The sequence below is a fragment of the Crocuta crocuta genome, unplaced genomic scaffold (assembly GCF_008692635.1).
Source record: "Crocuta crocuta isolate KB4526 unplaced genomic scaffold, BGI_CrCroc_1.0 scaffold55, whole genome shotgun sequence".
In the NCBI taxonomy this organism is placed as follows: Eukaryota; Metazoa; Chordata; class Mammalia; order Carnivora; family Hyaenidae; genus Crocuta; species Crocuta crocuta.
The window spans coordinates 1867914-1895579 of record NW_027530512.1 but is presented as its reverse complement, the minus strand read 5'-3'; the positions used below and the strand labels follow the sequence as shown (position 1 = coordinate 1895579).

The 27666-nt window shown below is 42.3% G+C and overlaps 1 protein-coding gene across 1 annotated transcript in view; it reads left to right on the top strand.

The window, feature by feature from the left end:
- RAD51B (RAD51 paralog B) overlaps positions 1–27666 on the top strand; it is a 562898-nt gene that overhangs the window by 382867 nt on the left and 152365 nt on the right. The window contains exon 8 of the mRNA XM_077767229.1: positions 20090–20186. Coding sequence (XP_077623355.1) covers positions 20090–20186 — 97 coding nt within the window. The remainder of the gene's footprint in view (positions 1–20089; positions 20187–27666) is intronic.

Below are 27666 nucleotides of genomic sequence, written 5' to 3'. Positions count from 1 at the left end.
ACGCTTAGAACCAAACCCAAAGCCTTTGTGCTGGGCCTCCAAAGGCTCAGCCTGGCCCACCTCTCTGACCCCTCTCCTCACTCACTAACCTCTAGCCAGGCTGGTCTTTGGGGTTTTAAAGTTTGTTTCTCTCTCAGGACCTTAAAATTCAACTCTTCTGCCTCAGTGTGTGCCCTGAACTCTGTGTTACCCTAGAGTTGTCTCTCAGATCTCAGCCCAGATGTCCTCTGTCAGACAGGACTTCCCTGACCACCCTATCAGTAGCCCCACACACAATATTTTATTTCCTCATGTTACTTATCATAATCTGAAATTGGCTGCTTCATCTCCTGGTTTCCTTGTATATTGTTGGACTCTGAGTAGTGTGTACACTACTCCACAGGGCACACACAGGCTTTATTTGTCCTGTTCTTTGTTATTCCGGAACTTAGAAGAGTGCCTGTCACCCAGTGGCTGCTCAATAAACATAACATGTGGACTCTCTGAGGGATGGAATCTGACATTATTTACCTCCCTCAGCTTTTCCTTCTCTCTGTCTCTTTTTCTCATTTATTTTGCAGAACCTGCAGCATGAAATACAGGGTGACTTAATGCTAGACCACAGGCCTTCGGTCAGAACCCTGGCTTTACCTGTTCAGTTGATCCAAAGCTGAGGGAGAGGCCAAGATGGCGGAACAGCATGGAAAGGGTTTCTTTTGTTGTTGTTGTTTTGTTTCGTTTTGTTTTGGCGTCACTTGATCCAAAGCTTCTGGTCTCGCACAACTGCCAGTTTGAAACAGCTACTATAGAACCACTCTCTTTTCCTGTTGGTCAATAAGTAAATCAAAACTACAAAGAAATTTCAAATAATCTGTAATACTTTCCTAACATTCACTCTGCTAATACCTTTCAACCTTAGCTTCCATTACTGAATGGCTTCTTCAGTTCCTTTACCCTGTGAGATGCCTTGGGATCTACCCCAAAATGAGAGAGGCCCTGTCAGATCTATATATTGCTGAGCCTTCAGATATGGCCAGGGAAATGTGCTTGTGAAGAGGAAGAGGAAGATGGTTCACCCAGGAACCATTTATAGAGGAGGCCAAGTACCAAGATTGAGTGCCTAGCTTTAGCCATTTCTTATCAGAAAGTCCGGACTAGAAGGATGAGTTCTCAGGATTTTCCTGAAAGAGGAATTCTATTTTTATTTGGATTTTGAGAGATTATCTCTGTAACTTCCCACAGTCAGAGGCTGAACTCCTGGATGACCCTGCCAGTATAATAAGCAGGACGGCCTGGGCCTTGTATACTCATGGAAAGTGCAACATAGCTTGCCTTGTTGGTTTTTCTGGAGATATCACGTTTGGGTTACAGGGGTTCAGCCAGTCTTTGGCTGTCACACAGAGCAGTTTTATGGGAATAGTTGTATAATGCTAACATCTGTAGACTGAGAGCTTGACTGCTGGGAAAGACCATGTATCTTGGGAGCTAATTCTTGGTAAATAAAATTTTCAGCACTTCCCCCGACCCTTGCCTGGGCACAGGCACCCACCTTCCCATTTCTGTCTGTAATGGTGGATGAGCCATGTGCATCTTTTCTTATCACCTTGGCAGTATATATTTTTGGCAAGTTCAGGGGCAAAGCCAAGGCCCTTGGCTTTTTAACTTTTCTGCTTTCTTGGTATTTCCACATGAGATAGAATATTAAAGGATTGGAGAATTTCTCTTTCAAGATTTCTGGTGAGGAGATACAGACTGATAGCCACATGCCTGCTGTCCTCAGTTTCAAGTCTATAGTCCCATTTCTCCTTTTCCATGAAGCCTCTCTGGCCCACTCTGTTTAAAATTGCAACCTGTTCCCACACATTATACCAAATCCCCTTACTCTAATTTGTTTCCCGTAGAAAGTATCATTTTTTGACATACTATGTAACTTACCACTTCTTATATTGATTTCCTGCCTTCCACTGGTAGAATACAGACTCCACAGGGCAACGATTTCTTGCTCTTTTATTCGCATTGTGTGCCTGAGTGCCTGGAACAGTGCTCGGTGCACAATTAAGCCTTTGGTAAATATTCCTTGAATAAATGAGCCAAAGTCCCAGTGAAAGGAGAACCAATATAGTGTAGTGATAAAGAACTTGGGCTTTGGAGGCAAATGATCCTGGATTTAATTCCCAGCTTTGCCACTTAGCAGCTGTGTACCTTTAGAAAGTGAATTAACCTCAGGGCACCTGGGTGGCTCAGTTGGTTGAGCGTCCAACTTCGGCTCGGGTCATGATCTCACGGTTTGTGAGTTCAAGCCCCGTGTCAGGCTCAGAGCCTGAAGCCTACTTCAGATTATGTGTCTCCCTCTCTCTCTCTGTACCTCCCCCACTCACACTCTGTGTCTCTCTATCAAAGATAAATGTTAAAAAACTGTTTTTCATTTATGAAAGCAAATTAACCTCTCTGAGCCTCAGTTTTCTCATCTGTAAAATAGGGATTATAGCATTGATCTTCCTGTATAGCATGGTGACCAGGAGGCAAGACTTTGCATCCCAGTAGATCTAGAGTCTGGTCTTCAGCATCAAGTTCTGGCTCTCCATTACCTTTTGCTGTGTTTGTGAACTCTGTAAACTCACTTTCTTTACCTATAAAATGGGTATAATACTATGGCCTGACTAATAGGACAGTGGTCAGGATTAAAGAGGGGTAATCTATGAGTAGGGCTTAGCAGACTGACCAGCTCATAGTAAGGGATCCATTAACTTGAATATTTTGAGAACAGTGATGATAATTTTGAAGTTAGCCTCATTGCTCATACAGAGCAACTGCTCAATAAATAGGACTTTTGAAAAAAGAACAATATTAGGACTTTAGGAACCTCCTAAATTAATGTCAGCATTTTTCTTGAATTCTCTCTTTTCCAGGGGAGGTAAAGTAAATACCTGTTATTCCTGTGAGATATTTATTTGAACTTGAAAATGGAATAATGAACAATTTTTATGTGACATATTCCTTCCTTTGTTCCATAATGAGATAGTTCCGTTATGATTTCAGGGGTTATTTTTGAGTTTTGGAAGACTGAGTTACCACAGGGGCTCTGCCCTACCAGGTGATCATTGGGAAGACTTTATGTAACTTGGGTGTTTAGTCAGCTTGTTCAGAGCTAATGAAATTGGCTCTAGAAGCTGTGGTTTGGGGATATTGTGATATCTCAGGGTTTCCATTGGCTACCACTTCCTTCTGTAAGAGATGTCTCTTCCCTCTTCTGCTCATTTGCTATGTGAGTCTCGGGAAGACACTTCACCTCAACCAGAGCCTCTAACTGAATGGCCCAGGTGTGAATCCATGCTCTGTTTTGCTGTGCCCTGGTCAAGTTCTTCAACTTCACTGTACTTATCTCTACCTTTGTAAATAGGTAGGTAGGTAGGTACACAGACAGATAGACAGACAGAAATAAATAAAAAAAGAATTGTCCTACACTATAGGGTAGTGAGGGTATTGTGAGGATCGAATGAGCTATTACATGTAAAGAATACTTTAAAAGTACTCAGTGATGTTTATTATGTCATTTACTAAAAAAATAAAATAATCTGGTACTATAATATTTTAAGTTTATGAACACTTTCGATATTTTGAAAGCTTCTGTCTGTAGTGTCCTGTGGGGTCCTGAAAGCACATGGTGAAGAATATCATTGCTTGAAAAGAGCCACCAGGTGTCCATTGCGTCTTCCTAGAGGTGATCAAATGCAGTTGCCTCTCAATTATTTCATGTAAGGAGGGAAATGATAGGGACCAACAGGGTTGTTGTGAGGGTACTCAGGGGAAGGGTACTTGTGGGGAAGACCCTGAGGTCGGGGCAGCCCCCTGGGAGGAAGCTGCTAGCCCAGTCAGGAAGGTCTCATGACGTGGATTTTATTTATTTTTTTTATTTATTTATTTTTAATGTTTTATTTATCTCTAGGAGAGAGAGAGAGAGAGAGACAGTGTGAGCAGGGGAGGGTCAGAGAGAGAGGGAGTCACAGACTGGAACAGGCTCCAGGCTCTGAGCTGGCTGTCAGCACAGAGCCCGACGCGGGGCTCGAACCCACGAACCGCGAGATCATGACCTAAGCGAAAGTCGGCCGCTTAATCGACTAAGCCACCCAGGCGCCCCTCATGACGTGGATTTTAACTGGTGATCTGGCTTGGGCCAAATTTCAGCCTAGAGCTTATCATGTTCAGGTGGACCTGACTCTCTTCATGGTCCCAAAACTTCCAGGCCAGAGTGAGCTATAAATTGTTAATTTGAAAGTAATAAAGAAAGCTGTTCTATGCACTGGATACTCATGCTGGTCTAACTAGCACATTTCCCTTTCAAATCAAGTTAATGTGAAAGCAAATTATTGGAAGGTTACTTGGTTAAGTATGGAGTCGATAATAAGGGATGATAATAAGTGATTTGAATGTTGACAGTTGGGTGTTAGCCTGCTGCCTCTGTGTTCACAGCCCAGATCTACCTGCCAGGTGGTCCTTGTGCTCACCTGAGTCACACAGGGTCCCCTGGCAGCCCTAGTTGGGTTTTTAAATCCACACGGGCATCATTTGCCTCTTTGCATATCCTTTATTTTAGTTTTTTGGCTCACTTCCTCCTCACATGCTTCTGGTGCATTTTTTTTAATTTAAATTTTATTTTTCATCAAAGTAAAACATGTATATTGTTTTATAAATCTAATAATACTTTATAAATCTAATAAGCAAAAAAAACCAGCATTTCCCTGTCCCCAGTGCTTCTCCCCTTTGATTCTTACTCTCTGGGAGCAACCATTTTCAAACTGCTAAGTAGTTGATTCTGTTAGTTACCCCCTATTTCTTTTTTTTTTTTTATGTTTTATTGTATTTTTGAGAGAGAGAGAGGGAGACACAGAATCCGAAGCAGGTTCCAGGCTCTGAGCTGTCAGCACAGAGCCCAACATGGGGCTCAAATTGATGCGCTGCGAGAAGGTGACCTGAGCTGAAGTCAGATGCTTTAACCGAATGAGCCACCCAGGCACCCCTACCTCCCTACTTCTAAATGATATACTTGAATTGCTATTTGTTGATGTTTTTACTGAAGGTGATTCTATGGAAGATGACGATCGAGTCCCCATTCTCCCTTTCAATTTTACTTTTCCCTTCTTTCCAGTATGGTCTTAATATTTATTTAGTTAAAACCATATTTAGCATTTATGTTATTGTGCCAATGTAAGTATTCATGGAGAACTACAAAATGTACCTTGGTTATGTTACTTCCTTTCTTTCTCCTTCCTTCATCCCTCCCTCCCTCTCTCCCTCCTTTCCTCCCTTCCTTCCTTGTGTTTTTTAATTTCCCTTTGGGACATACTTCTCCACCCATTGTCCATCTTTAAATTAAAAAGGGCATTTGAAACCATAACTGCCATACCTTCACCACACCTAGCAAAATTAACAAGTCATTAATATTATTCAATACTTGGCCTCTATTCAAATTTCCCTGATTGCCTCAAAGATGTTCTTTTACAATTGGTTAATTTGAATAAGGACCTAAATAAAGTCCACAGATTGTATTTGATTGTTCTATTCCCTAACATTCTTTTATTCTGTAATAGCACCCCCTCCACCCCACTTCTGTTTGTGACGTTGATTTGTTGGAGAAATCGGATGTAGAGTGCCACACAGTCTAGATTTGGTGGATGGTTTCCTCATGGTGTCATTTGAATTGTTCTTCTGTATCCTGTAAATGAGGGGTTATTAGATTAGGGCTTAGATTTTTTTAAGTAAAAATATTCTATAGGTGGTGCTGTTTACTTCTTACTTTCTCATGTCATAAGACAATAATGTCTTGTTGTACCACCTTTAATGGTGATTAGGTTGACTAGTAGGTTCAGATGATGATATCTGATCATCCCTATCAATGTTTCACGTAATCCATTGATGATCATTACCTAGATCCATCATTTTATGGGGTATATATTCTGTCCTTTCATTGCACAATTCAGTTCTGAGCCAGTAAATGCTGATTATCTAGTTCAACTCCACTTTAACCCCAAGTACTACCAACTTGCTGACTGAATTTACATGAAAGTAATATGCTGGTATGTTATACTGATTAATGTTTATATGTGAACCTCTAGTTAAGCTTTGCTGTTGACTTAGAAAACAGAAACAGAAAAGTGGAAAGCTTTCTTGTCAGGTTGAAAAGTAACTGGCAGGAAAAAAAATAGATTTTTAAGAAGTGGAACAAATTAGAAAACTCTGCTTTAGTTTCTAATGCCTCCTTTCTCCAGGGTGGGAGAACTCTGCAGTCTAAAGGGGTCTTTTCTGCCTGTGAGGAAATTAGAGGGAAGCTAACAGAATGGACATAGGACACACAGTCATTTGAGGACTTTTTAGTTGCTGTTGTGTTTTAGTTGTTACTCCCCTAGTTGCTAAGAAGTTTTCATAAAGATTTTTCCCTAAACCCTACTTCATACGAATTAGAGCTTTTCCTTTCCTCTGTATCAGGACTGATACTTTTTGATGCATTTTAGCAGAATTTAGTTTCTGAATACAATATGAAACATACACATGTTCATGCACACACTGGTGACTCTCTCAATTGACATTATTATTATTACTACAAGAACTTGTCCTGTAGGAGCCAAGTTCAGTGGCAGGATGGAACTCTGGAGGCATCTTCCGCCTCCTTCCTGCAAGGTCCTAGTGTTTCTTGGTGGGGAGCCTTTTTCCATGCTTCTTAAAGACCTCTTTGGATTAAAAATGAATTCCTGGTGTAAATACCTGGTCTGTTATTGATACAGATTGGTTACCTTTCTAGTGCCTTCCAGTATTCCAGAATTTAAGGGCCTCCTCTAAAATACTCTGTAATTCGAATTCGCTTAATATCAGGGCCTCTTCTGCCATTTATAAAAACCTTCCACATAAATTTCAGTGACTAAATTGCACCCTCCTTTCAAGGCCTCAGATCAAATGACATTTTCCCTGGGTCCCCCAGTGAGTAGCCATCTCTTCCCATCTTCTAGACTCCAGTGGCTCCCTCTTTTCATCCTCCTTATGACCAGCATTGTTTGCTCCCTTTCTTTATAGTTTGTTTCCATACTCATGTTACTTCTCTCTTATAACAGAAAAATATCAGTCTTATCTTTGCTTTGTTTTGACCATACCTAGTATGTAATAAGTATTTTATCAGCATTTTAAGTTGTAATAATTGAATAAAATGACTTNATGACCTAAGCGAAAGTCGGACGCTTAACCGACTAAGCCACCCAGGTGCCCCTCAGTTATCCAGCTTCTATTTCAGTTATGCTTCAAATATCTACAGGGGACTCTTGTCAGTCCGATGTAGAGCCAGATATTCTATTTCAGAAGAGGGAGGGAAAGAATGTGTAAAGGAATTAACATGGAATTTAGAGTCAGAAGACTAGATTCAACACCCACCTCACTCCAGAGTCACTGCTTTAGAGTAGTTGATATGTTACTGGGCGCCCTCCCTGGTGGCATGAAGATCTGTAGCAAAAGTCAGGTAAGACTCAATTTAAGATTTAGTTCATTAGGAAGAGGGAAAGGGAGAAAAGACTGTGGATTTATGAGTAGTGGTTAATGGTTCAGGGATGGAGTCTTGGGCTCTCAAAGCCCTTCAAGGTGGTGCTGGCTGGGGAAAGGAGATCCAGGAGGGATTCCGCTCTATAGCTGTGTTGGGATGGATGGGTGTACAAAACCCATGGGGTGCTCACAACAGAAAGAAGATGGTGGGAGTTGGGAAGGGGAGGCATAAATATACACTTTACTCTTTAACCCCTTGCAGTCTTTCCCCAAACCTACCAGTCCCAGATATAGCTTTCTCTCACTTCTTACTTCCACTGTCTTCTCTTAGTAACTACTTGGCTGAATTAATAAATGGGGACTTCTAATAAACTTCTAATGAACCATAACCAGCGCTTGAATACTTTCACATTAGTAACAGAGGACCACCTTCAGGGAGAGCATAGAGATTCTAACACTACTGAAAGTCACCTCTGTAGAGAGAGGAAATAAAACCAACATCCCAATGCTTTGGGCATCACAACTTTGCAAATGGCTCCTCCTTGTTTCAAAAAGACATTGAAACCCAGCTTTCTCATGGAAGTTATTCCTTTACCGTCAGCCTGCCTCTCTTTGGGAGGTGCACTCTCCTTCAGGAGAGAGGAGTGTAAAGAACATGGGATCTGGAATCAGTAGACCTGAGTTTGGGTCCATTTATGTGCCATAGTAAACTTTAGTCTACTCACTTTTCCTCTCTGATGTGGAAAGAGATGTAATACCTTTTCATTAGATGATAAGGAGGCTCAGATGAGATTTTGTATTTGTATATGTACATGTGTGTATATAGCCCCTTCATTTTCCTAAAGCAACATAATGAATGCTTCTCTATTACCAAGTTATTTCAAAAGCTACATCTTGCCATGGGGAGAACTGGAGCCATGTTGTGGTCTAATGGGTCTTCTGCTTACTAGTGTGAGCAGTTTCCTCCACCAATTGGCACCTTGCTTTCCTCTCTTGTGAAATGATCAAGAATATCAGTTGTCCAGAAAAGGAAGTTATTTGAGGTAGACAGTGTGCAAGGTAGACATAGGACTGGTGAGTTACAATGACGCTGTCTCCACTACTACCTATTTCATGTCTTCCAGCAGGATTTATAATACCACAGTAGTTTTCCGGGTGCCGTGCTTGAACATGGCATGTCTGGTTGAAAGAAGAGATTTTAGAGTCACATAGATGTGGCTGCTTGCTGCAAGCTATGCAAGTTACAGAATAACTCTATCCCAAAAGTAGAAGAATAATGTCACCTACCACCTAGGGCTGCAATAAGGATGAAAGGAAGCTATATAAATAAGGTGTTGAGAGTACTGTTTGGCACCCACTGGGTACTCAGTAAGTATTAGTTTTCTTCCCCTGGTCTGTGTTTGGCTCTAAAGAATTTAACTTCATCAAATCACATTTATTAAAAATTCCAAATAACTCATGGTACTACATAGGTGCTTTAATCTTAGGGTGCTAAGGGACTGTCAGGTTGGGATAAAGGGCCAGTTCTGTTTGTTTCACAATTAACAATAGTGGTATCTCATCTCCCTGCCCTGGTCTTGAGCTTGCTGAGTCACTGTTCCAGCCCCTTAGCCCCATGATCTCTGGCTGTGTCCATGGAATACAGCAAAGCCCACAAGAAACCAGCACTAATAAATGGCAGATCATTTTGAGGGATTTTTGTTTGCGTTCCTATGTTTGGTCCCCTGGTGAGATAGGAAACCTTTAATAAGACTTTTCCTAAATGATGCTGCATGTGAAATGTGGATCCCCCCCCCGCCCCCGTTCTCCTAACAAATGACCATTTCATGAGGTTTCCTTTCATTTTTTTTCTTCTTCTTTCCTGCTTCTCAGTACATTCCACAAAGAGCTTATTCCTCTGCTGGTTACTGATTGATGGTTCTACTCTGTGTGCCCTTTAATTTTGCAATAAACCAACAAGGAGTTCAGACCACAAACTTAAAGAGAATTGACTTATTTATTTGACTGGATTCACTGGAGCAGCAGGCAGATTTAGTCATTTCAGTGTGGTCCTGGGGAGGGCAGGAGGAGTCCATGAGCAGGAACGCTGTGCTGTAAATAACCAGACAGAGAAGAGCTTCCTTGTTCTCGCGTTCCAAAGCAGCTGGGCATTCGTTTTGCAGTGGTGATCCCTGTCCAGGCCTGGATGGGAGCAGGAAGTTCTCCACAAGACTCGCCCACAGCTCCAGAATTCTGAATTCATTAGGACTTCAGATATGCAGAAATGGAAAACCACCACCCATAGGTCCCATGTTCCTTTTTTTTTTTTTTTTTCAAAGGGAATCATGATGATGCCCCTTAAATGACTGCAGGCATGGCTGCAAACCTACCCGGGTCACCAGTCCTTCCAGGCCTAGCCTCTTGGCTAGATGATGTCAAGGACCAAGAAGAAACCTCTGCCCTCAGCCACCTGCATCCCTGCTGGGTTTTCACCATAAGCCCAGGGCCTCCACCACAGTGCACCAGCACTAGTACTTTTCATGAATCAATTACCAAACATGTGAAGAGGCAACTGATTCACCATTGTGTGGTGTAGCCAGTCTGCAAAGAAATGCAAACATCATTTCAAGTGGGAAAGCAAGAACACACTTCTTGAATGGTCACGTGGATCCTGAGTAAACTACAGATAGTCCTTTTAGGGTATTTAAAAACATAGATACCGTTATCATTTATATTTAAGGATTGCAGCATACCCAGTGCTGCTCTTCGTGAGTTGAAGCAGAGCCGGAAAGATAACTGCCCGAATGGAATTTGTCCCAGCTGTGAGCTCCTCGCCCAGTTCCTAGTGTTGTTTGTGGCTCTCCCTCATTTAACCAGCTAGCTGCCTGTTTTTTTTTCTGCTCTCATGTGGCAACCTTTCTTCTGAAACTCTTGTCATCACATTTTAGCAGAAGTGAAAATATTAGCAGGGAGGTTCACGGCCAAGACAGAAATAGAATCCAGGAGCCTGTGTCTTTTATTTTGCCATACCTGCTGGAGCATGTTTCCTCCCCGGACTGAAGACTCAGTGTTTCCAACTCTCTACCAAACAGCATTCTAACAGCCGGCTGGTTTCTTCTTGCTGCTGAAAGTTTGTCTTGTTCTTAAACACTTTGTACAGTTTTCCTTTAATGTGATTTTGCATTAAATAGCATGGCACTTAGTCTGATACCAGAAAATGCCATGTGCTGAAGAAATTGATCAACAAGTGTCCATGAGACTGTGAGTTTTCATGTCAAGAACATTTTGTTTGGAAGAATCGGCATACATGAGAGGTCCAGACAGACCTGGTGTGAATCTGGCTCTTCTGTGTGCTAGCTATGGAGTCTCAAAAAATTGCTCAACGTCTCTGAAACTAAGTTTCCTCATGTTCAAAACTAGGATGATAATGTTTGCCTCATTGAGGTGTGAGGACAAAATGAACTAATGTATGTAAAGCACTTGGTACAGAGTTGGATCCAAAGGAAGTAGACATTAGTTCCTCCCTCCTCCCTTCCCACTTTTAGAATGGGGACAGGGAGGTAAAATCATGTGAAATCTCAGAACATTTACACCGTAGGTAGAGAGGTAAGAATAACCTATGTGACATAGGGAAAATATCCTCATACTGAATTACTTGGTACTGATTCTAAAATGGGAGCATTAGGAACTGAGAAATCAGTTAGCTGCAGCTAGCTGATCGTTGGGAAAGACTTCCTGGAGGAGGTGGGATTTGGAAAGATGGAAGCCTGAAGGACATTTTAGCCTTGGGCACTTGGCCATGGGGATGAGAGCCGGAGTGAGTGAACCACAAGAAACAGTGAGATAGAATGAGAATGTCACAAACCTCAGTGTTCCCACTGGAAAAACTGACGTGGGTAGATTAATAAGTAAAAAGCTAATAGCTGTTAGGCACCTGCTAGGTATTAGGCGCTGTCTTAAGTGCTTTCTGTGCTAACTCATTTATCCTTACAACATGTCCAATTGTCATCTCACTACACCGTTGAAGAAAGTGAGGCACAGAGAGATTAAGTAATCTACCTGAAATGCTACAGCTGGGTGGTCGTGGAGCTGAGACAGACACCCGGGGAGGTCTGACTCCAGAGCCCACCCTTCTAACCTACAACAGCTGCTTCAGCTGCTGCCCAGCTTCCCTCAGGAGGTAGTGAGGATCAACTAAGACCACTCTGTGAACATCCTCTGAAACATATGAAGCGTCAGGGGCATCAGGGTGGCTCAGTCAGTTAAGCTTCACACTCTTGATTTTGGCTTAGGTCGTGATCTCATGGTTCATGGGATGGAGCCCCACATCGGGCTCTTCACTGGCAGTGTGGAACCTGCTTGGGATTCTCTCTCTCTCTCTGCCCTTCCTCTGCTTTCTCCATAAANATAAATAAATAAATAAATAAATAAATAAATAAATAAATAAATAAATAAATAAATTTTTTAAAAATTTTAAAAGAAATAAAGTGTCATACACACATAAAATGCTGTCATTATTCTTGTTAATGACATTAGATGAGAGGTCAACCTCAAGATAGGCAATGGAAAAATGAGGAAAGAAAAATTATAGGATAGCACTCTTCTGCAGTTATATTTAGCAGCTTATATCCCTCACCAGCCCCCCTAGCAACTCAGAGGCCTGACACAACCTTATACTTCCTCTAGGACAGCACTCTGGGGGGCCATTCCCAAGCCACCAGGGTACACATTGGAGATTCTGAAAACCTATTTGTCATCTGGCATTGGGGCTTGTGCCTTGAGTGTGATTTGCCCTTGGCCAGGACATCACTTTATGGGCCTGTAGCACATGATTGGGAGTTGGCTTGTTAGTGACTGTGATCAAAGATCTCCACTCCAAGGGCATTGCCACGGAAGGAGGCCCGTCCTCACTCACTATGTAAATATTTAGCCATTTTAATATATTTGTTCTGTGCCCATTCTTCTTCTGTCTCTCTTATGTTGACTCTGTTTAATTGTAGGTTATTATTGTTTGTGTATGTTGATGTCATTTATTTGAGTATGGATATAAACGGATAGCTTCAGCTCCCAACTCCCTGCCCCCCTTATAAAAAACACACCTTATACAATATTCCTTCTATGAGGATATCCAATAAATAGTTTTTGTTCAAAGGTATATCTGATGAGGGTACTGTCTTGGATATTTGTTCCTAGGCAGATGTTTTGACCTCCTTTTGAACAGGTTGTGAATGACCTTTGCTCTCAATTTATGCTACAGATTCACTTTGGAGATAGAATAGATCTCCAATACATGAATGCGGTGCACCCAGTTACTGAGTTTGGAGAGCCCTTGGAATGTCATTTGCCTTAGTGGTATAGAAATACAGAAGTCAGATTAGTGTTGGCTCATTCTCCTTTGGAGGCTTCTCAAAGGTGGAGTGAAATCAGAGGCCCCTCTGGACTTCAGCTCCTCCCTACTATAAGCGACTATAAGTATGGCTGGGGCCGGAGAATAGCAGAGTAGGTGTTTATCAGGTTGGACTCCCCCAAGAGCTGTATTTTCAGACCCCTGGGAGCAAGTGACTCAACAGAACTATTTTCTTGATCTCAAATGAGTCTAAGGAGGGGAAATCAGTCAATAGCAGCCGCCTGTGATGGATTGATCACAAAGCTGTGTCTTTCTAACCCTCCTTGCAAATCAAAGGGAGGGGAATCCCCAGAGCCCAGGCATACACGTGAATAGAAAGCACCATCAAGTAACAAAAACACCTAAAAAGGTCAGCAGAAACTCAGGGGGCTGTTGGAAATTCACCTCCCCTGCCTTTCTGTGGCGCTCAGTGGGCGGTAAGGGAGTGGGCGAGGACAACCAAACCAACCACGCAAAAGCGACTTGGCCACAAGAAATATATGGTACAGTGAAGGCTGGTAGGAAGGTTTCTTCCACATCTGTGAACCTCAGAGTCATCCAGCAATTGGCTTGTTGGTTTCCAAGCCCCAGCTGGCCAGAGGCCCATTTGATCCCAGGCTAACGACAAAACTGCACACAGTTGGTGAACACACCTTTAGAAGCCTCTGTAACACACTGTTGCAGTTCACCAATGGCACATGTTATTTCCTGCAACAAGCCCAAGATCGCTGACAGGATGTCACCAAGGTTGGGCTGCAGGTGGAAACAGCACACCAGGCTGCTGCTTGTGGCCTCATTACAACTGTCACCCCATTTGAGACCCGGAACCAGCATGTGTTAACCTCAGCCCCACCAGAGCCAGCGGAACAGCATGTCAACAGTGGAACCAGAGCTTTTTACGCCTACACGGCAGCCACCAGCCCAGGGTTTCCATTGCATCCCCTTGCATGTGTACCCCTGGAGTGGAGAAGTAGGCCAAAGAGAAAGCCATCCTCCAGTGCTACCGTTTTCTTGGATGTTTATTTTGACCAAATGGCAGACACAGTTTTACTTCAATGCATTTCCTCCGAACTCGGTGGTCTAGACGATGAGACAGAAGCAGTATCATTATCAATCTCTGTGTGATTGCGTGTTTGTGCAAAGCTGTGGAGATACATTTCTCATCATCTACATGGTCTCATACTGAGCCAATATCTTCGTCAGGGACTCTCCTACTAAACAGTGTTTCTTGAGCATCGCCTGTGAATTGCACAGTGAACCGTACAACGGAGATTTTCCTCCAGGTCCATCATAAGAGATGTGAATATTTATCAAGATTTGAAAGTATTCTCACCATAAATACAAAATTATTTGAAGTTGTGTCCCTCATTCTTTCTTTTTTTTTTTTCCTTCTCTCTTCCTCAGCCACTGCCAATTGGTTCTGTATAAAATGGATTTCTTAAGGGTGGATGATGAGAAACAATGACAAGGTGGAATTTTAAGTATAACACTCATCCTAACGCAAATTGAAATGTATAACATTGTGGGGTCACCTGTGTGGCTCAGTTGGTTAAGCGTCTGACTCTGGATTTTGGCTCAGGTCATGATCTTGCAATTCATGAGTTTGAACCTGTAGGGCTCCACACTGATGGCATGGAGCCTACTTGGGATTCTCTTTATTTTGGTCTCTCTCTGCTCCTCCCCTACTTGTGCACACGTGCTCTCTAAATAAATAAATAAAACTTAAAATAAATTTAAGAATGTATAACATTTTTCATAGTAGCCTGCTACCTTTAAAGCCATTATATATTTCTTTTCTTGACATCTTTTATGGCCGCAACACTTTTTAGGTACTGAGAGGTTAGGAGCATTTTCCAGAATTACACAGCAGGCTGGCAACGGAGCCCAAAATAAAAGGCAGGCTGCCTGACTCCCAAAACAGTGTTTTCTTTGAGCCCAATTGAAGTTTGGTCCTTTTGCCACAAATATTTTGAAAGGAAAATCCCCCACAGCCTTTTACATCTTCCCAGAAACCAATTGTCATGCAGACCTTCGAACAGGCTGGAATACTAAAACCTTATCAGTTCTTTATTCTAGAACTGACCGTTGATATTCTCCGGGCTGAAGCTAAAGCAAAAAAGGATTATTTTTTCATAATGGAATGATTTATAATTTTCCAGAGCTTGGCAAAATTAAGCCAGGGAATAGTAAAACCAGATCTGTGACGCTCAAATTCCAGCAGTATTTGGTCTGACTTTTCCTCTCAACAAACACGGGATATCCCTTTTCAATGCTGGAAGCGACAGGAAGGAGTTGGGATGGGGAGCTGTCAGGGGAGAAGCATGAGACTGCGAGTGTGGACCTCTAGGCCTGCTCTGGTGGGCACTTACCCTGTACCTGCACTGCACCCAGAGCCCCCCACCACCCCTCCTGCCCTCCCACACTTTCCTGCCCCCACCCCGTTTCCCCCTTACTCCCAGCTTCTAGGCAGCAGATGGGGTGGGGTAGACACCGTCATGGTTGGGAAGCAAGAGGAGAGTTTGGTGAAAACCACTCCAGGGCCTTTCTCTCAAGCCTTGGTGATGAAAGGACTCAGTGAACCTTAACAATTTCTCACAGGAAAATTCCAGCCTCTGTCTTCTTAAAAGTGGGACATTCAGCAACCCTTACTAGAGCCAGGATTAAACCCCAGAATTTCTGACTTATCCAAGGCCTATAGTTTAGATAGAAAGGCTCGATCACTGTCCTATCTGGCAATTAGGATCATTTTAGATACCAAAAATAACATTTTGAAAAAGTGTACCTTGGGCTGAGAGGCCATTTTCAATACAAAAAGAAGAAAAACTTAAACTATGCCTTCAGAACCTCTGAAAAGCAGAGTGCGGTCACTTTGGGAGTGCTAGGTTTGGCGACAGGTAGGCAGTTTGTGAGCACAGACAGCCCACAGCCTCTCTCTCTTTTGCTCGGATGATGCCCTTTCTCTGAATGGCCAGGCTATCTGGTGCATTGCCTGTTCGCCTAAACAAATAGGAATATTAGGACAATCGCTGCACCTAGCCCCACAGGTCCAATTAAAGTGATTTTGAAACTTGTCTGGATCTCTGTGTTAGATTGTAGCAGGTTTCTGACAGAGAGTAGGTGGGAGGAAGTGGGTGTTTTTATGGGCATAGAAATACCCCTGAGATGCCTCACGACTCCTCCAGCCCAGCCTCCCCCTTAAACTCTTGCCCACAGACCTGGGTTCCATGAAGAACTTTAGATTCCAGGCCTTCTATGGGGCTTGGAAAAGACAGGCCACATGCATCTGGGGCCACTGAAAACCATGAAGAAGATAGACAGAATTCCGCTCAGATCACCTCAGATGTTTGACTCTTTGGTAGAAGCTGAAGCTATTTACCTATTTCCCTGATGGTTATTTCGTAGCATCTGAATCCAAAAGGACTCTTGTCACAAGATTGGGCTTGTTACAGCATAGGACTGATAACCTTGTAATTTATGGACACTAAAAATAATGAACAAAGGAATCTAAGGTCTGGAGAAGTCACCTGTTCTCGGGTCGAGCTGAGCATTCTCTCTCCTCTCCTCTTCCCGTCGCTGCCTTAGGAGAGAAAGTGGACGGGAGGCCTGCACGCCCCTCTTCTTACCTGTGCTATTGATCTCAGGCAGGTGACTCTAGTTCACCTTGTAGAAAGTGGGGCTTACAAATGTTGCCTCTCCCCCCACAGAAATTTGAATGAGGGCATATGCCATATACGTAGCTCCTTTAAAAAATCTGACTTGTAAATACTGAGTTATTGTTTTGTTGACCATGAGCATTTCTTCTGCTAACCACACAGGGCCAGATCTTCCATTCCCACCTAGTCTGTCCCCGACTGACCATAAATCCTTTTTTCCATCACCTTCCAAGAGTCAAATAAAAGGGGCTTTAGATCTGACAGTTCTCCACACTGATTTTTCCAGGGCTGCCCCATTTTCTCTTCTCTCCCCCAATTTCCAGTACTCACCATGGGCTAGAATATACTAAGTGGCTACTCCTGGAGACCTCAGCAGAAATATTCCTAATATTTCACTGTATGGTGGATCAGACTAAACACACAGTGGTCCCTAAGGTAGAATGGATTCTGGAGCAGGAATAGGGGGTGTGAGAAGGGTGTGGGGGTGAAATAAAACATTAAAAAAAAAAATAAAAAGGAAAGTACCAGTCAGCAAAATATAACAACAATGATGAAGACTAACATTGAAGCATTCACCTTTGGTTAGGCACTAATGAGGACCTTATATGCATTATCCAGTGTAATGAAACCCTGTGAGTTTGGTATTCTCATACCAGAGAGGTTATGAGACTTGCCCAATGTCATACGGCTAGTAAGTGGTAGAACTCAGGATCTGAACTCCGGTCTGACTCTCAAGCACGAATCCTAACTACTGTGCAAACTGCTCTCGCACAAATGTAGTCCCAAGCTTCAGAAGCCCCAAGCTTTCCAATGGAGCAAAGCGGCACGAAAGCCCTTCTGAAGTGTCAGAACAAATTTTCAGAAACCAGATAGTGTTAAGACTCTGTTTATACCTTGTAGTAATATTTTATAAGTTATTTTAAGGGTGTAGTTTTCAAGTCTCCAGATTGCCTCCAAGGACAATACGTCTATAGGCTTCTGCCCAAGTCGTGATTATTTGTAATTGGTGCTATTTGAAAATGTTTCCATTCTATCATTTTGCTGAACACGGGTTTAGAAAACCACAACAGTTTAGTAAGATGGTGTGATTAGTAAACCCCTGAGTTTGGTTGCTATGTATTCTTGAGTGATTTCGCTTTGTGATGCATGATAAAAAAGGAGAGGATTTTTGGCAAAACCCCATAGGAGCTGATCCTCTTGCCATTAGAGAGTGAAATGTTTTCTTCTCCATCTAGTCTTCCATTGGGAGTGTAAATTGGCGTGAGAACCCCTGCAATTTGGTTTTTGGTTCTGCAGAATATAACTTTATTAGTTCCGTATAACAAACCCATCATCTGAGGACAAGTTTCCATTATAGTGGAATGATAATGAAATTAAGGGGGAAAATGATCTGAATATTTTGGTAAATGGCTTATCTTTTAACTTACAAGTTTCTAGAAAAGATATATGGTGCCTTTACCTCTTTATTTCCCCCTGTGTAGATGGTTACATGCCTTGGAAGGTAGGTATTCAATACATTTTTTTTTGTATTACTATTACCATATCATTAGAGAGTTCTTTCATTTTCACCAAGCCATCTTATAGAAGAATTCTCTAAAAAAATAGAGCTTACCTATTTTGATCTCTCAGAAGCTTCACATTTTAAAACTAGGGCAGACAGATACAGTGTTTTGCTCATTGGTAAATAAAGCACATAGTGTTTTCAGAGTAATGCCAGTATCTTATTGCCCTGCCTTTAAATAATTGCTCTTTTTCTTACTGATATTTTAACATAAATTCTTAGCAATTGAATAAAACTTAAGAAGGACTAAGGATTGGTAGAAATGATCAGGTACCGAAGTATATCCTAATGTAGAAAATTGTGATTTAGTGTTCTCCTATTAGATCCAATCGTCTGGAGCATGTGGCATTTACTAACTTATTAACCTATAGAACGTAACAATACATGGCCTTCATTTATTGAATATTTACTATGTGCCAGACATTATATGTTAGGTGCCTCACATTGGTTATCTCACTTAACTCTGGGAACAAATCTATAAGATAGGTGTGATTTTACCTATGAACAAATGAAGCTCAAAAGTTTAAGTAGCTTTCCCAAGGTGTACAGAGTCAGAATTTGAACCCAGTTTTATTAAACTCCAGAGCACATGCCCTATATTATAAAGAGAGAAATGGACATCATTTTATTCATACTCCTAAAAATGAACATTTGTCCTTGAAAGAGCAAGCTGTGGTTTGACTATTTTATATAGTCATTGTATAGCCCTTATAATTGAAGACATATCGTATATGATTCACCGCAGTCCAGATGAAAAGAGGCAATACAGAAGAATATGAAGACAAGGTTAGCAAATACTTAGCAGAAGGCTGCACTATCGGACCATCACTGCCGAGTAGCTAGAGACCAATGAGCCTAGTTGACACAACAAAGAACTTGGAAAGGTCATTTTTGCTAATAGAGTACTTCATTTCTTTGCCTGACCTTGCCTCATGCTCCCTTCTCAGCTCTCAATTAAACTGCCATTGGTATAGGATTTATAACATGTCTCTGGTTCATTCAAGAGACAGTGACAGAGGTGTGGCTGAGAAGCTGGACAATAAAGAATAGAGACAGTTTCCATTTCTGTTCAAATTAGGGTGGCAACCCTCGGGACAGACCAAGGCAGTCCAACGAGATGCTTATCCCAGATACTAAATGCCTAATACCCTTTTCAGAAGGGAGATTTTCTCTGAATAACCAAGATGCTCACAGTTTTTACACATGATGAAAACACCCAAACCTGGAGGAACGATTGTAGTGTTAATCTTGTTGCAATTTTTCAGAAGAGAATCTGTATTTTATTCTTCCTTCAGGTTTCTAAACAATATAGTAAATTCTATAAATGAAGATTTTTAAGGACAAGAATGGTTTCTTGACTGAATCAAGTGCCACTGTGTGGCAGTGGATCATATGAATTTTAAATGTCATGAACCTATATTTTGCATACATAGGATTATATTAATTTGTGTTTTAAATACACAATGAGATTGGAAGTTTTTTGTTGGCATTCAACGAATTTCAAGGAACAGTGTTGTTCCTTTATAGATGAATCTTATTACAGTTTCACAAATTTGGAAATAAAACTCTGACCTTGAGTTAATAAGGAAGAAGCTATAAGCATCCAAATTTTAAATTACTGCTTTTATTTAGCACTAGCAATGTCTTGGGTTGTGGATATAATCCTAAAAATTGAAGTTTGATAAAATGTGTTCATATGCATCTTGATTCTTTCTGGGTAGTCTAGCTAATATGACAACACCTCTGTCCCAATTTACTCAGCATTGAGAAAAAATTGATTGGTGGTTTAAGCTCTAAAAGAAGCCTATTTCCCGTTTTCTGTGTTTTGACTGACCTGCAGGTTTTTCTAGATATTCTGGCTTAAAGATAAAACTGATGGAAGTCAGAGCTGGAGTTTTCCTACCTATGTGCTTATCAGTCCTCCCCTGAACCAGTCTGTCTTGAGAGCTCTAATAATTAATTTGCTCTCTTTCTTCTCTCTTCCCCCACCTTCTCCATGTCTGTTCACAGGTTATCTTGACGAATCAAATTACAACGCATCTAAGCGGAGCCCTAGCTTCCCAGGCAGACCTGGTGTCTCCAGCTGATGATTTGTCCCTGTCTGAAGGTAAGGGATGTGTCCTAGAGGGGCTGAAATTTGACACTGACAGTATAGCCCCACGGCCTCTCCTCTTTGCCTCTCTGCCCCATGTTGCACTGGGAGATTGGGCTAACAGGCCCTGAGCAGTGAACCAGCCAGAGCCTGGCGATTTAACTTAGCCAACTTTTCTGGCATCTGATCCCTTATATTTGGAATCTCTTGCCTGTCTCTAGAGGCCAGCTTCCCTTTTCATCTGAGTGAATCACTCTCATAGCCATCCATCACCTCTACCTTAAGCCTTGTCACAGCTCCATAGGGTGCTTTGGGTCCCTAGTATGAGGGCTGGCAAACTGCGAAGTGATTTGGTTTTTCAGACTGATGCTCACAGGTTAGCTTTACTGGTGGTCTCATAGCAATTTAGCCTTTTGTTTGTGCTGGGTGCTCTGGGACTGACTGAAAGTGTACACCAGCATCATGTGCTGGAGATGTGGCATTCCCAACCGGCTTTACAGAAAGATTAAGAAAAACTCTCCACGTTGGTAAATCTGCAAAATTTTCTCCACCCTCCCATGCTAGCAAAGGTCAGGCAGGCCATGGTTTATGTAGCAAGGGGAATTACACCACTGAGCCAGTGGGTGGTTTCTAGTTTTATTGAAAGTTCTTATGTGACATTTCTGAGCTCTGCTAGTTCTGGGCTGGATAAAAGTGCATTAGCTGTGACAGATCCCTCTGTGCTTCCATTTTCTGAGAAGTATTCATGAGGGAGCAGGTGGGACTGGCAGGCCTAGTGAGGCTCCTGGCTGCCCAGGTGGTCTTCCATGGATTGGCCGCAGTTTACCATCTCAAGAATTGGAAGGACCACAGCCCTCGCTTCTCGGTGGTTTTCAGAGGGAAAACTAATTACTTAGGGGCACCTGGGTGGCTCAGTCAGTTAAGCATCCGACTCTTGATCTCGGCTCAGGTCATGATATCATGGTTTGTGAGATCAAACTCCAAGTTGGGCTCTGTGTGGTTGGATAGGAGCTTGCTTGGGATTCTCTGTCTCCCTCTCTCTCTCTCTCCTTCCACCCCCCCCCATCTCTCTCAAAATAAATAAATAAACATTAAAAAAACTAATTACTTATTTTTTTTAAATTGTAAAATGCTCCGTGTCCCCTATTTCCACATTCAGCGACATGTCATCTCTCCCTCCTCACCTGAACTGAAAATCCAAATCCTTTACTCTTCCTCCCTCCCCGCACTCCTTTCATCCAGTCTTCTTGGTTCTTCTTTCCAAATATATTTTTTCCCCTGTCCCCTGTTCTTTGTAATTTTTTTAAAAAATGTTTACGGATATTATACATTTTTTTAAGTAGGCTCCATGCCCAGTGTGGGGCTTGAACTCATGACCCTGTGATCAAGAGTTGCACGCTCTACTGACTGAGACAGCCAGGCGCCTCTTCTTTGTAATTCGTATTGTGATCTGTTGACTTATTAAACTCAGAGTTGGATTATTTTTATAGATTCCAAAGCGGCCTCCCAACTCCAGCTTCTCTTCCGTTTCCATTCTGCTACCACCAAATTAAACTCCGAATCTGGCTTCCTTTTACCATGTCACTCTCCGACTCAGAAATCTTGGAATTGTTTTAGCTCATTTCCTGAGAATAGGCTAAAATCAATAAGCCACTTTTAAAATATTCAGGAATTTGTGGTTTGTTAGCTTGAAATCACCCAGGGTGGAAGGATTTACGCCATGGGAATCAGCACGTGCTAAAAATCAGGATTTTTTTTTGCTTTTCTTTGCTTTTGTGTGGATCAGTTTCCAAAATACCACTAGAGACAGTTAATGCTTCCTTACCCCTCACAGTCTGCCCTTTTCTTCCTGTTTCCCCTGATTCTTGCCAATGCCTTGGGTGAACTGTTATACCAACCATGCTGACTTTTTGCTCACCACTCCCCACTCCTGCTTCCATGTCACTGCAGAGACGGCTCGTCCCATCTAGAATAGCATTTCCCTTTTTCACTTCTACTGCTTCCTTTCTTCCCAAATCCCCTGACCCCTTCAAGATTTATTTAAAGGCCACCACTTCCACTAACTCCCTTGTTTGTTCCAGACTGCGCTGGTCTCACTCCTTCTTCCTCCTCTGTGCTGTGGCCCTTCTACTTGCTTTCCTTTCTAAAGAAAAGGACTGGGAAAACTAATTTAACTTTTCATGGTTTCCTGACTAGATTGGAAGATTAAAAAAATTTTTTTATGTTTATTTATTTTTGAGAGATAGACAGACAGACAGACCCAGCATGAGCAGGGGAGGGGCAGAAAGAGAGGGAGACACAGGATCTGAAGCAGGCTCCAGGCTCTGAGCTGTCAGCACAGAACCCAACATGGAGCTGGAACCCACAAACCATGAGATCATGACCTGAGCTGAAGTCAGGCATTTATCAATTGAACCACCCAGGTGCCCCTAGATTGGAATTTTTAAAGGGCACACACTATCTTGTATTCTTTTTGTATCCATGTTGTGCCTGAGTGACTAACAAAGTTCTAAGCTTATAATAGGCAGTAAATAAATGCTGAATGGATACCAGAGTAAATACTTCGTAAACAGTAACCATGAGACCCACACAAAGCACCTGATTATTTCACACACACACAGGCACATGCACACGCGTGCACGCACACACACATTCATTTATTCAGCCTTGAGGAGAAAAAAATGTCTTGTTTCCTTATTTAAAAACCAGCAGTGGGGGCCTTGGTGGCTCTGTCAGTTAAATGTTGGACTCTTGATTTTGGCTCAGGTTGTGATCTCACAGTTCGTGAGTTTGAGCCTCATTTTGGGCTCCATGCTGATGGTTCAGAGCAGGCTTGGGATTCTCTCTCTCTCTGTCTTTCTGCCTCTCAAAATACATAAATAAACTTTAAAAAAAAAACAGATAAGTAATAGTACTTTGCTTTCTCTTGGCTTCCTAGTTTATCTTAAGCAAAGAAGAGGAGCAAAACAGATACAAAGGAAATTGTTTTGGGGCTCCAGTGTAACTGCTTCCAGAAAATGGTAAAGGTGTGTTCAGGGCAAGGGGAAACTTACGTGCTCATCCTTTGACAACTTTTTAAAATTATGAAATCCTAGGGATAATGGAAATAATTGATTTTTCTAGATCTTTCCTTTGTATAGCTAAGCAGGTAAAGAGGCTATAGAAATATTTTTTTTCCTGAAGTCTATAATGATGTTCCTTACCAGTGAACTAAAACGGACAATTTTCCTAGAACACTTATACCTATTCAAATACATTGCAATGGCTGTTAATGCCACTGTGGTTAATATGTATAAATTACTTTTTTATTTCCAGCATTTCATGTATCAACTTTGACACTGTGTTATTAGCTCTGTTATCCTGGGCAGGTCTTTTTGATGACTTGGGGCCTCATTTTTTTTTTCCTATTAAATGACAGGCTGGATAGATACAAGATTGCTGAAGTCTTTTCTAGCTCTACTGTTGTGAGATCATGATGTGGGTCTGAAGATCAGGAGTATTCACTCCTTGATGGGGTTTTAAAATTCTGATTTATGGAGTGGGAAGAATGGCCTTGTATTTTCCTACATTAAGCATAGTAGGAAAGACCTTCAGGAATCTTAGCATTGCTCCTTTGGCATACCTATAAGACCCTCCTCTCCCCGTATTGCTCTCTCCTTCTGACTCTGAACAATTCCTGTCTTGTCTGTCTGGCTCTTGCTCTCTCCGCCTCTCTCCCACACAGACCTGTACACAAGAAGACGTGTGTGCAAGCCAGTGAGAGCAAGAAACACACTGATGGGGTAAGCTCAAGGTCCACCCTGTCCTGTAATAGATTTCAGTTGCAGAGCAGAGGGCACGGCTTAAACAGTGCTCCCTTGAAAACGGTTGTGGGGTGAGAACAAGCAGCCAAGAGCAGCCAGCAATAAAATGATCTGAGTTGACCTAAGGGAAATACCCAGCAGGGGCCAATTCAGGGAAATGAAGTCCCTTCTGCTCTGATGCAGAGCAGGGAATATAAGTGACCTGGCCCAACTGAGAGATCTCTTCCACCCCAGCGGATCCTGTACTATTAATATCTGCCAGCTGCAGGCCCAGAGCATCCCCCTGCTGAGATCAAAAGAGCCCCTATCTTAGCTGGAACAAGGTCATCTTCACAGAGTTGTAAAAGCAAGCCCTGGCTGGCTGCAAGGACCTCTATGGGGGAGGAGAAGTCAGGAGATGGGGAGGTGCTCTCTCACGCTCCTTTAATCTCGGCTGACCAGCTGTTGCCCTCCCAGTGTTTGTAAAGTTGAGAGTTCTTTGTTTTTGTGTTGCTAGTTTTTTTTTTTCCTTATTAAGTTTGTAGCTGACTTGTTGCTTGGATCATGTGGAACCATGTTCACTGCTTGGGTCCATGGTATGATTTTCTTCATTGGGGTTTTATTCCGCTGTTGAATCATCCAGCTCCCAGGTAGGAGAGCCGAAGAAGAGAGAAGTGGACCCCAGAGGTCAAGGACTTTCTCTGCATTGCTCCTGCCCCATAGCTTTGTGCCTTGAGAAAGAAAGAGAGGGCAAACTGAATCTTCCCTATTTTGCTAGAATAACTTCTCATGGGTGCAGTGTGCTTGTCAATTTTCAGCCCACCTTTCAAAAGCATTATTTCATTCTGTCGGGAGAATGGAACCTTCAAGACTTATGCAAATTGACCAAAAATCACTGCCCTATGAACCTAAGGGCAGAAATCCAGATTTCTGGTTTTATAATCTACATTGTTCTCAACCAGGCGCTGTGAATCAAAGTATTTTCCACCTTAGTTTTTTGTTTTGTTGACAGAAACTCAGGCAACTAGATTATTACGAAGTTGAGTGACTGGTTATTGACTAGGTTATTGTGATTGTTCTATGGCCAAGGACATGTTTCTTAGATGCCCTTGCCAGTTCTTCCTGGTGGTCATTGAAAATACTAAGGGCAACTGGATCTCAGTCATAGGGAATATCCCTTTTCCCCATAATCATCAGTAGAGAAAGGATATAACAGTCCAGTTGGCCCAAGACGCCGTGCCCTATTCTAAAGCCACCTGGGATTTGGGCAGAAGGCCTGGGCTCCTGTCCACACAAACATCGTTGGTAGGTGAGGTTGAGATTGATGTATAGTGACAGTGGCTCCCATACAAGATTGAATCTCTGCTCAACCTACACCACTGGCTTTCTCTCCTCTGATGACTTAATGGGATAGCAGTCAATTCAGTGTGATGACACAGCCCATTCCAGGAGCCCCAGACGGCTTCATGGAAAAGAAGACAGTGTGAGGCTGCCATCCTGGCATTTCCAGCATCTGGCATGGTAGTATCCTCTTATCTGCATTAATAGTTTTTGACAGATAATAGCACTCAAAAACTAAAAATTAAAGGTGCATGGAAGAGTAAAGGAAAGAACATAAGAGAAAAAGCGGTACTTACTAGAACCAAGACTGGTTTCTAGTTTTAGTATTGGAAGCCTTTCTATTCCAGTTGAGTCTTAATGGCTGATTTCATGTGCAAGAGAAAGTATTTTGGGGCTCATACTCCTCAAGCAACCATCCCTGCAAAAAGTTGGAGTCCCTTTGAAAGATTATATGCTAGTGCATGGCTTGTGTCTCTTTTAAAATAAATTCAACAAGCCAGACCAGCTTAGAATGGTTGGGGCGAATCAGGGACTCATGGTTGTGAAAGAAGCAGACTTCAAAGCGTGGTATGAATTTTCAAGTTTTATTTCCACTCTTGCTTTCCAGCTGGATCTGCTCTGGATTTACTGCAGGATGTTTGAAAATGTGGCTCCCTGCTAATCTCAGACAGTTGCTATGATCAATGGTTTCTTTCATTTCCGATAAAAAACACTGGTGTTTCTGCTTAAATTGTGTGTACTTTCAGCTTTATTATTATAGTTGTAATTTATTGTCCAGCATTACCCAAATTTGTAATCCATTAACCACAGACTTTGGGGTGGGTTGGTCAAGTTAGCAGAGCTCTCTCCATACATTAGCTCCAACGCCCTCCACAGCCCGATCCCAAACTAAGAATGTGCACTGTTTTGGGTAGGACCATGTACAAATGAGTATGGGTGGAGCAGCTTTAAAAATCCACTTCTCAGGGGTATGGTGCAGGTTGGTGTAATTATTGCTTTGAAAACATAAAGTGTCACCACGTGACTATGAGGTTGACATTAACAACCGTGATCAGCATTTTTAACATTAACACATCTATATAGCATTTTAAAATGTCTTAAAATGATGAATCACTTAAACCACCTCAAGCAACTGAAGCATGAAGGAGAGAAGGGAATCGCTCAAAGGCCACACAATAAGCGAGTGGTGGTGGTGCTGGTGCCAGGAACAGAAGTTAGAGCCTCTCCTATGAAATCCTAGATTTGGATACTGTTGCCTCTTAAGAGTAAGTTTTGGATAAAAATGGTTAAGCGTCCTAGTGACCTTTCGATTTTTTATCCCCAAGCCACAGGACATATATCAACACACACAACCTCACGTGCTTCCATTCACAAGGGACACACCTCCCCAGCCTCACCCTCCCTGGTATTCAAGGATCCATGGCACTTGATGTGTATTCCTTCCAACAACTGTTCAGATGCTACGAGAGGTCTAATTTATAGAAAAAGATTAAAAGCACTAAAATTCTGTGGTGTTTAGCTAAAGAAAGCCTACTTATTATTAGGTGAGATAGGGGCAGCTAGAGGTGAGAGAGGATGGACACAGCCTACAAAGGTCTGACAAGCTGTAAATCTCAAAAGGGAGAGGAACTTGTGAAAAGTGTCCGGCAGGGAGACCAGGGAGTGATAGGACCAGGGCAGAGGGGCCAATAGGAGGAAGGGACCATTGAAGTAGTCACCAGGAAGTGCTTCTTGGTCAGGAGCTCTGTTTTGCTAGCAATAGTTTGCCAAAGAGAGACACACTGGAAGCATGAGGTACATTATGGTCAAATGAGATGAGCATCTGACAGCTTTCTTGGGAGACAGTCTCGAAGGTGGTTCATGGGAAGGCTGGGCTAGATATTTTGAAAACATTTTCCTCTTATCCTCAGATTTCTTCACTACTTAGGATTTACTGGCTAATTTCCCAGATCTGCACATGTTCCTGTTAATATCTCAGCGTCGTGGAGGCAGAAGGGGCAAGAACACCAAAGCCAGTTTTGCCAGTTGTTTCAACTACAGAGATGATGGGGCCAAAAGCCTAAGAACGGGATGCTGGGGGGAGGGGTGATCCCAGAGAGTTTCAAATTGGAAGGATTTTCTGAGGTCAGATTCGTGTTTACCATCATGAAAGAGAATTCTATACCAAATATGAGAGACCTCTAGGTCAGAGATCATAAAGAAAGGAAGAATGGCTGGTTTCTAGGAGTAGTGCCCAGACAATAACTTAGTTTGCATTGTAATGTGGCATGAAAAACTTTCAGAATGCATTTGTGATGTTTACTAGGATGCGGGGAGGATTATAACAGGGTCTGGTAAGGTGATCTAGCCCAAGGACAGTCCACTGAGCTCTG